Below are 9,864 nucleotides of genomic sequence, written 5' to 3'. Positions count from 1 at the left end.
TGGTTTATTATTTTCTATTTGTGATTGACTGTTGTTTTTGTGATGCAGATATGGAACATGCAAAAGATGATTTTGATGTCAATGATTATGGTGAGGAGGATGAGAAAGAACAAGGAGAAGAGGAAGAAGATGGAGAGGAAAGAACAATTGAGGAAGACCAAAGTGGATGGAATAATGATGAGATGGAACAACTTGAGATACAAATGTCCCAAATCAGGTTAGATGCAAATGTCTGTCTATCCTATATTTGGGTTGAAATACCAATATAATTTTCTAACTTGCTTTAATGATTCTGTAGCTCATTATTTAATGTGAAATAGTTCATGTCAATTTACAGAGAGAGAAAGAGATGTATATGACAAGTTTGGCTACACCTATCAGAATAGAGAACAGAATAATGAATATATAGGTAAACTTTGATTTTTGCTATTATCTGAATTTGGTGGTTTATGGAAGGACTTAAAGCCAAGATCTATCTAATTGATTTCACCTCCAGGGATTCACCCTCGACTTAAAGCTAAGATCAAAGGTGTATTTGTACTGAAGTTTAATGACAAGACTATTTTATGTTGTATTATCTGGCAAGGGTTTACACTATTGACACAATCTTAAAGGTGACTTTTCTATCTTTATTCTTTAATCTCTGATTCATTTTTAAATCTGTCTATAGGATTTGACTGAGAAATAAGGAAGAAGAAAAGGGTAGAACTAAAAATCTATAACAATAACGATTAATTATTAGTCACACTTTGAGCTTAGAAGAGATGCATTTTCCAAGTAATTGATAGATTGGATAGTTTCTTCTATCCATAGGTTGGTCCATGTGATAGTGTCAATGCTGTCGAATTTGGAAAAGTTACAACCAAAGACAAATGTGATGGCAAAGCTAAATGAGTTTGATATGTTCAGTAGATTAGATAAACATTAAGAGCATTCTTGGGTTTCAATTTCAGTCGGATATACTTTTCATGCTCTGAATATAATGTGAATTAGACAAGTTAAAGCATGTTAATATTTTCTTTTCCTAACTGTTGAACTGTTAAAAAAAAATGTGGCAGATTACATAACCATTTTTTTTCATATCTGGAGACTTACGTGGCATCAAGTAGCTCATTGGACTTCAATCAATTCCATTAATCTGTTAATCCTTTTAAATACTAATTGTATTTCTTGGTTATCTTTAGATGAAAATATAATTGGAGATGAACTGTATTCAATCATCCTTATGCTTTGTGCCGTTATTATGCTTTAGAAGAGGTGGATCTCTGCTCAGATAATTTATCTGTATACTTTGTCCCAAGTGTCATAATATCATCCATTTTTTTCCTTTCATAAATCTTAAATAAGAAGAGACAAAGAAACAATAGATCTGTTTCTCTTGGTTTTACTAAAAGCAATTAGGAAAAAAATTTTTACTTATGTTAATGAATGTTTTTGCATTCTTTAGAGTGAGTCGACCTTATGGAAGTTGAAAATGAGGCTTCAGAAAATCAAAGGAAGAACCTCAGGTGGCAATGAAAACCATAACAACAAAAGCAAGTATAATGCATAAAAAAAGGGGTAAATAAATGAAAATTTTATTTATTAAGAGATAGTATATAGAATTAATCAGGTATAAGCTCTTTTGGTTGAATTTTATATAATGATAGAACTATTCAATTTTTTATGATAATTTTTGCTGCATTCTTCAAGGAAAATCAATTGGGTGTTCATTATTTGAATGCAAATTAAGATTTCAAAGATCAATGATTTGCTTATACATTTCTAGAATAATTTAGTAAAAATTAAATATGCTCTTTTGCAGCAAAATATAGGCTCTTATTTTATTTTACTTTACTTTTTATTCTGTAGCTTAATCAGCACTTTATTGCTGAGGCTACAAATGTGAATGCTAAATGTGCATAGTTCATCATTTTTGTCATGCATAACACTTCTAAATATGGGTGGCACTCTTGCATGTGTTTTAGCATTCAACTCATTTGTACTACCTCATAATTGATTTAACAAATATTCTCTTACTTGATGAACCCAACTATTTTCTTGCTTGATGAACCAACCAATCACGTTGGTAATCCTACCCTCCCTTATGAAAAGCCTTTTTTTTGTTTAGTTGCTGTTTTATTTGATGGATTTTTCTATTGGCTCACCTATAATTTTGACTTAAAAGATACGTGGATCAATTATTAGGAAATCAAAGTTGAAATTGACCTCAAAGACCACAAGGTTCATTTATATTGCCTATTTGATCTTTATCTTATGTGGTTGATGTTCTGATGGATGGGTTATTCTTATAAAATAGTTGAACTTGAAATATTGTAATCTAAGTTTAATTTTCTTTCAATGATTGATGTGGTTATGCTCTTAGTTGAACTATATTGTTATAAAATTAGTTTGCTATGGTGTTATTAGATTTCATTTGGTTGCTAAAGCTCATTGTTTTGTTTTACTGAAACATTAGATCAGAACTTTCACATTTAAGTATTTAACCGGCCAAGAAAGCTAACCAAATGAGCAGAATAATGATCACAACTTTCACATTTAAGCATTCTCTAACTCATGATTGACAATAATAATGTTTTCATGTTCTTTTGAATATATTTTTTTTCAAGCTTTTCAATATTAATTTTTTGGATGAAATTGTCCTTTTTCATTCCTTCTTTGTGTTTATGTTCATTTGAAGCATTAAAAGATTCAGTAGCAGTGTAGTGTGACTAATTGTAGAGCTAAGATGTGATTTTTTTATTAATATTTTTAATTAAGGCCGATATCATAAGAATAGTTATTATTTGAAGCTTTTAAGATTTTTCAAAAAGGATGCACATAAATGGAAGCTTTTTAGATCCTTTATGCATACAATTTTATTAATAACATGATCGGGGTCATGAACTATGTGTTAAAGTAATTGTAGAGATTTTTTTTTAATTTTGCTATAAAATACAAATTATTTGTTAAAGTAATAGAAATTTAAGTAATTATAATAATTTATTAGGTTTATAATTAAAAATATATATTTTAAAATATAGAATTTTATCTTTAGTTGGCCAAATCTATAAAGAAGTAGGAATAGTTAGCATTTTATTTATAAGTTCTAGCATTTATTTTCTATTGTAATTCATTAGACATATTAGTCGGATGAGTTTAGTTGCAAGTCATACTATCTTTACATCAATGGATATTTTTTGTCAATTTTAAAGACTTTAGGAAATGTTACAATAGACTCAGAGTCAAAGTTGATAGGAGGGATTAATTCGATAGTTCACGTAGATTCTTGATTGATCTGTTTTTTTCATGTTAGACCAAGAAAAAATTTTTATTTAAGTAACATGATTGTTTACAAATTGCAAATATGAACTATTGGTTATTTTCAGGACTAAATTTATTGATACAAAGTTATTATTTAACTAAATCTTTTTAAAGTTAGGACCTTAAGTGATCGTCACAAATTTTTTTGTGAATTATGTACATGAACCAATTCTTTGATATACTCTAATTAATGAAATCATTATTTTATTACTTTTTTTAATCTTTGAAGTCTATATTACTATTACTTTAATTGATATCCACATCATGAAAGAACATACCACTAAACCCAGTTTAATTCAATCTAACCATGGTTGTTTTTTCTAATTTTGATTATTTTATATAAGAGAGGTTGGTGAAAAATACTTTACTTTTCAAAATTATCAGAACTCAACAAAGATGTTTATAAGGTACAAATATCATTATATAATTTTGTCTTTGAATGAATAATTCTTAGTTCTTTGGTTTCATTTAGTGATTTTATAAAAGAATTTAGGACAAATGTTTAATTCTAATTATCTCACTAAATTTTTAAGATTTTATTATTTTTGTTTTAACAGTGTTTACCATAGATGTATTCTTATTAAATTGTGGGTTTGTATTCTTATTAAGCTTCATGCTTTGCTGTTTATGACAACAAATGAGTCATAGAGTATAGTTGTGAGAAATTGTGTTCTTGAACTCCTAAAGTTATCGATATTTTTGAGAAAGCAAAAGAGTTTTTTGTTTCTAATTCATCACATTGCATGTATGAGTTTTATATGCTGATTTTAGATTATTGTCAAGTCATTTCTTTTTCTTTTTGATGTATTGATGAAAATTGTGAACAATTTAGAAGGAAAAACTTTAGAAGTATGATCTCTCTCAAGCATGAAAAATACCTGGGCGACTTAGCTGAAGGAAATGTAACACATGAGCATTTTTTTTTCAAAGAAGATGAAAAGTGAAAAAAAATTGTTACTCTAGATTGGCTTTCTCTACACTTTTTTTTTCTCAAGTTAATATTTGTTTAGTGCAAAGTTCATTAACAAAATATTTTTGCATATTATGAGTTAAATTCTAAATGTCATTACTTGATTCATGTAGTGAGTTTTATATACTAAAAAAAAGTTGTGTTATGAATAAGATTGTGCTTACATTGCTTACTTACTTTTATTTAATAGCATATTTTAAAATAATTCGTAGATTTTTAGTTTCCAGATTTGTAATTCTCATTTTCTCTATTGATTTGTTCGCTTATTTTAAAATTATCTGTATTGACTTTGACAATGTTTAGTATGATAGTGAAACTGTGAAAGTTATTAGCCAATTAAAGGATAGACATCTGAATTTAAGTTTTTTAAAAGTAAAGAAGGATATAGCAGATAAACAGACATATACATATTCATTTTTATGGAAATATATCAACAAATACAGGAAAGACAAATATTCCTGTACAAGAGCATTGTAATTTCTCTATATATCATAGTAAAGTAGATTTTTCAAAGGCTATAATTTCGGAGAAAGTCCAAGGAGAAATGTTCTTTTAATGTTGAAATGTTTAGCTGTTGCAGCATATGACACCAAAAGAAAATATACGAACAATACTACTAAAAATAGGTCTTTTAAACAAAAAAATGTAAATGGATAGATATATCTTTTTATTAGTAGCTATAATTTTTCTTACTTTTAATTTAAATTTATTCTCTAGATAATGTATTTGTTTGAGGTTATGGAAACACTTGATTTACTCTGGCCAAATTCAAATCCTATTTCAAAAACAACAATAATTGTCAATTTGATAATGAAGTAATTAAGGTTTTTTCTTTCCTTTTTCAATTTAATAAAGTTGTTTTTTGTTTTAAATATTCTGTGTATTATAGTTCTATTTAATTATTTAAATTTCATACAAGTTACTAATTACTCAATACTTCATGATACAAATATAAAAGAAAAAGTATTGTATATTTTCTATTTTAAAGTAAAAGTTTTTAATAACAGACATAACATGTTACTTCTGAATTGGTCATTTTTATTACTTTTATTATTATTGATACTTTTTTTTTGAATGTGTTAGTTTTTTCTATCTATATTTACAATTTATCTTCGTGTCTTCTTGAGTAAAACAAAAGAAAAATACAATTATGAAGTGAATATAAACTATATTTAAATTGTTAATTGGTGTGAAAAATAAAAGAGCACTATTAGTGTTTAGAAAAATAATATAATGTAATTTAATATAAATTACGTACTATGTTAATTTCTAATATTTGAGTTAAATAGCAGAAAATTTAGAACATCATTTATATTTTGATTGAATCACTTATAAATAACAACGTAACACAATATTTTATAGCATTTTTTTAATAGTTATCTTTTTTGCTTCCTTAAGAATTTTCATATACTTTTTCGAACAACATCAATGCTTTTTTATTTTTTATAACAAATAATATCCCAAATATATTTTATATTCACGTTATTATAGTCTTCATTTGTTTTCCCCGCGCATTGCGCGGGTATCTTGCTAGTTCTTTTTAACAACCTTTATACTAAATGCTAACGTGCATCACACAAATAATCTAACACAAATTTTCTTATACTAACAAAAATTTGCTGGCTCACAAACGACCCAGCTCAATAATCCAACTAAGTTAACCACATTATTTTTGTTAATTAAGCTCTCCCGCAAGTTAAAAAAAAAACTCACACAAAATGAAAATCACCAATGTTCTGAAATCGGTTCGAACCGGCCGGTCAAATCGGTCGAACCGTGAACCGGACACTGAAGCGGTTCGAACAATAAGGAAAACTGCAGAATTTGAAAACCGGCGTTGAACCGATTACCGGTCGGTCGAACCGAATCAGAATTCGGCCGATTTTTTAGCCGTGCAGCAAAACGCTGCCGTTTTACGTTTTGGGAACCCTAATTCCCTTTTTCCTTCGCACTTGCATCCAGCACTCCAGCGTCCCATAGACCAACACCCACCTCAGTTCAGAGAGAGTGAGACTGTGAGAGACATAGAGAACGCCTGAAGCCCTGAACGCACTCAGCTCCGTCGCGCCTTCAGCACCGTCGCGCCGTCAGCACCGTCGCGCCGTCAGCTCCGTGGCGCCGTTGGGTCCGTCGCGCCATCAGCTCCGTCGCACAGTCAGCAGCGTCGCGCTGTCAGCTCCGTCGCGCACTCAGCCACTTCGACCAGTCACCTCCGTTCGGGCCCTCAACCACTTCGACCAGTCACCTCCATCGAGCTCTGCCTCTGAGAGAAAGCAATAGAGTTTGGTTGAAGCATTGAAGCGGTGAAGCCTGAAGTCCTTCGAACTCTGAGAGAAAGCAATAGATTTTCAGGTAATTTTTAATTTAGTTATGAACATGATTTTGTGATGAAATCTGATACTGATTTTGATGAACTGAACTCTGAGTCTCTGAAACTGTTATGAACTGATATGTGAACTCTGATGAAACTATGAAATCTGATGAAACTGTGAACTCTGATTTTGTGACATGATTTTGTGAATTCTGATTTTGTGAAATCTCATTGTGTGAACTCTGATTTTGTGACATGATTTTGTCATTGTGAACTCTGATTTTGTATACTCTGATTTTGAGAGATGATTTTATGAACAAAGAATTTTTTGAACCTGAGATGTTGTTTGTATACTCTGATTTTGGATGTTGTTTGTTCATTTGTTGTGAACTTGAGAGTTGAGATTATTGGGTTGGATTGCTGGTAATATTTAGGTATGAATGAAAGTATCAACCAAGACCTACCTAGGAATAATAATGTTGAAAATAATTCTGCTTCGAATGAACGTTCTCTTCCTCCCGCGAGTAACGAAAATCAGTCACAAACTTCTAGTATTCGGGGAAAAACTGATCCTGCTTGGAGATACGTTACTTTACAAAATATAAATGGAAAACCGCATTACCAATGCTTATTTTGTCTGAGTACTTTTGAGGGCGGGGGAATTAATAGAATGAAAAAGCATTTGGCGAAGATAGGTGGAGACATTAAGAAGTGTTCTAAGGTCCCGTATGATGTAAAAAAACAAATGGAAGGTTTATTGAAAGAGATTCAAAAAAGTAAAACTAGTAAAAGGAAAGTAAATTTCAATAAAGAGGGTACCGATGAGTGTGAGGATGCAATTCATGAAGCAATAGCGCAAGAGGAACAACAAACTCCGAGTCAGTTACCAACTAAGGAGGTTGTTGGAGGCGATCCAAAAAAGAAAGCAAAAACCATTATTCCTCCTATGTTTGCACCAAGAACAACTCCGGGAAGTCAACCAAGTCTGAAAAGCGTGTTTCAAAACAAAGAGGTGCTTCATGAAATTGATAAGCAAGTGGCTAGATGGCTTTTGCATTGTAGGATTCCTTTCAATGCGGTTATGTCACCTTTTTTTCAAGATATGTTGGATGGTGTAGTTGGATTTGGGCCTGGTTATAAAGGTCCTTCTTATGACTCTTTGAGGGTTAACTTATTAGCCGATCTCAAAAGGGAGTGTCAAATGGTTGTTGATAGCTATAGGTCTGCTTGGAAAAAAACTAGATGTACTCTCATGGCTGATGGTTAGACAGATCAAAGGCAAAGAACGTTGATTAATTTTTTGGTTTATTGTTCGAAAGGGTTGTGCTTTGTGAAATCTGTAGATGCCTCAAGTATGGTTAAAAATGCTTCAAGCTTGTGCGACTTGTTTTCAGAGGTGATTGAATGGATTGGACCTGATAATGTTATTCATGTAGTGACCGATAATGTTGCGAATTATGTTGCTGCTGGTAGGCTTATTAATAAGAAATTTGAAAATATTCACTGGTCACCTTGTGCTGCTCATTGCTTGAATCTTATTCTAAAAGATATAAGCAGCATGCCACATATTTCTAGCCTTGCAACACGTGCTTCGAAGATTACCGTGTTTGTATATAATCATACGGTATTCTTGTCCTGGCTAAGACAAAAAACTTATTGGAGGGAGATTGTTCGTCCAGGTGCAACTCGTTTTGCCACTATCTTCCTCACATTGATGAGTATCTTTAAGCACAAATTGGAATTACAACAATTGGTTGTTGATACACACTTTACCGGACACAAATTAGGAAGGAGTGCTAATGGTAGAGCTGTGAGTGCAATTATCCTAGACAATAAATTTTGGGATGATTGTTTTACTGTATGCCAAATTGTGAGTCCGTTGATTAAATTGCTGAGGTTTGTAGATGCCGATGATAAACCATCATTGGGAATTGTTTATGAAGGTATGCTGAGGTCAGAAAATGGAATCAAAGAAATGTTCAAGCATAGGAAGACTGAATATCAACCTTACATAGAGATTATCAACTCAAGATGGGACAAACATTTGAAAAAAAATCTTCACGCAGCAGCCTATTTCTTGAATCCTGATTGCTTTTTTTCTGAAAATTATAGAGAATCACCTGATGTTATGCGAGTTTTACTTGATCTTGTTACATTGTATTGCAAGGTTAATAATTTAGATCCAGTTGAGGCAATGAAAGAAATACACTTATATAGAGATCGAAAGGAAAGCTTTGATAGGCCTGAAGCTGTTCCAGCTGCAAAAAAACTTCAACCTGATAATAATATCTGTTTGATAATAAACTTTAGTTATTTACTTATTTTATGTTTTGTTTTTCTTAATTTGATAACTAATACTTGAGATATGGGATTGTAATTTGTAGATGAATGATGGAGGTTGTTTGGTATTTCTGCTCCATGTTTACAAAAATGGCAGTTCGCATTCTTAGCCAAGCATCTGCTTCTTCAGGGTGTGAAAGGAATTGGAGTCTTTTTTATCAAATTCATACAACAAGACATATTGTGTATAGCTAAGTGATATTGTGTATGTTACATATAATTTGCGTCTTAAATCCAGGTAATATATATTTCATCCTTTCATTTCATATCATTAGATTTTGTATAGCTAATATACTAGGCTTATCATATATTGTATTTAATTTGTTAGGAAGGAAAGAAAAAAAGAAAGCAAAAGTCGCAATATGATCCAATTGATATTGAAACTATTGATAAGGTTGATTTTTGGGTGACGGAAGAGGTTGTTGAAAAAGAGCCTGATCTTCCAAGTAATATTGAAGACTTGCTTGGTGAGTATTATAGTTTATTGATCAGACAATAAATTACAATAGTTTTGATCTTTAATTTATTGATAATGTATTATATTTTCTTAGATGATATTGATGCTGATTTAGATCAAGGTGGTGGTGGTGGTAGTACTAGTACATTTTATGCTACACCACTTGCTTTTTCTGGTCTAAGTAGTGGAAATGAAGGTGATGAAATCAATGACGCAAATCTGCAGCAAGTTATGGAGGATTTTGATGATTGATGACAAACTTGGATCATTTTGATGCTGCTATGTTATGTTTGATTGGTTGTTTGTATTTGAATGAGATTATAACATTTTGGTTTATGTAGTACTTTTAATTTGAATGATATTTTAAAGTTTAGATTACACTATAATTATATTTTCATGTGCTTATTTATATTTTATTTATTATTTTATTATAAAACGGTTTTTTTGGTTCAACCACAGTCGAACCGGTTGAACCTATAAACC

The 9,864-nt window shown here is 31.0% G+C and overlaps 2 protein-coding genes across 3 annotated transcripts; both read left to right on the top strand.

Moving 5' to 3' along the window:
* The first annotated feature begins 52 nt into the window (after positions 1-52).
* LOC127743836 (uncharacterized) lies at positions 53-1,503 on the top strand. 2 transcript variants are annotated; one of them, XR_008005172.1, is made up of 4 exons: positions 53-217; positions 338-409; positions 497-614; positions 1,448-1,503. XR_008005172.1 is itself a non-coding variant. In XM_052256009.1 (3 exons), exons 1-3 carry the CDS (start codon positions 58-60, stop codon positions 610-612), a joined length of 348 nt encoding a protein of 115 aa, XP_052111969.1. In that variant the 5' UTR covers positions 53-57; the 3' UTR covers positions 613-697. The 2 variants fall into 2 exon arrangements, 1 of the variants encoding a protein (XP_052111969.1); XM_052256009.1 differs by lacking the exon at positions 1,448-1,503 and having other exon boundaries at positions 497-697.
* Positions 1,504-7,020: 5,517 nt separating this feature from the next.
* Positions 7,021-9,633, top strand: LOC107475318 (uncharacterized). Its single transcript, XM_052257900.1, has 3 exons — positions 7,021-7,846; positions 7,928-8,875; positions 9,476-9,633. The coding sequence occupies exons 1-3, from the start codon at positions 7,021-7,023 to the stop codon at positions 9,631-9,633; spliced, it is 1,932 nt and encodes a 643-aa protein (XP_052113860.1).
* Positions 9,634-9,864: the final 231 nt, after the last annotated feature.

The sequence above is a fragment of the Arachis duranensis genome, chromosome 2 (genome assembly GCF_000817695.3).
Source record: "Arachis duranensis cultivar V14167 chromosome 2, aradu.V14167.gnm2.J7QH, whole genome shotgun sequence".
In the NCBI taxonomy this organism is placed as follows: domain Eukaryota; kingdom Viridiplantae; phylum Streptophyta; class Magnoliopsida; order Fabales; family Fabaceae; genus Arachis; species Arachis duranensis.
The sequence above is the reverse complement of the archived record's forward strand: the minus strand, read 5'-3'. Positions and strand labels throughout refer to the sequence as shown.

Excerpts from the sequence above, each read along its gene's own strand:
- LOC127743836 (XM_052256009.1), top strand. The coding sequence starts at position 58 with ATGCAAAAGATGATTTTGATGTCAATGATTATGGTGAGGAGGATGAGA. Across the intron at positions 218-337 it reads ATACAAATGTCCCAAATCAG|AGAGAGAAAGAGATGTATAT; the intron begins GTTAGATGCAAA and ends GTCAATTTACAG. Across the intron at positions 410-496 it reads ACAGAATAATGAATATATAG|GGATTCACCCTCGACTTAAA; the intron begins GTAAACTTTGAT and ends TTTCACCTCCAG.
- LOC107475318 (XM_052257900.1), top strand. The coding sequence starts at position 7,021 with ATGAATGAAAGTATCAACCAAGACCTACCTAGGAATAATAATGTTGAA. Across the intron at positions 7,847-7,927 it reads ATGTACTCTCATGGCTGATG|ATGCCTCAAGTATGGTTAAA; the intron begins GTTAGACAGATC and ends TGAAATCTGTAG. Across the intron at positions 8,876-9,475 it reads TCAACCTGATAATAATATCT|ATGATATTGATGCTGATTTA; the intron begins GTTTGATAATAA and ends ATATTTTCTTAG.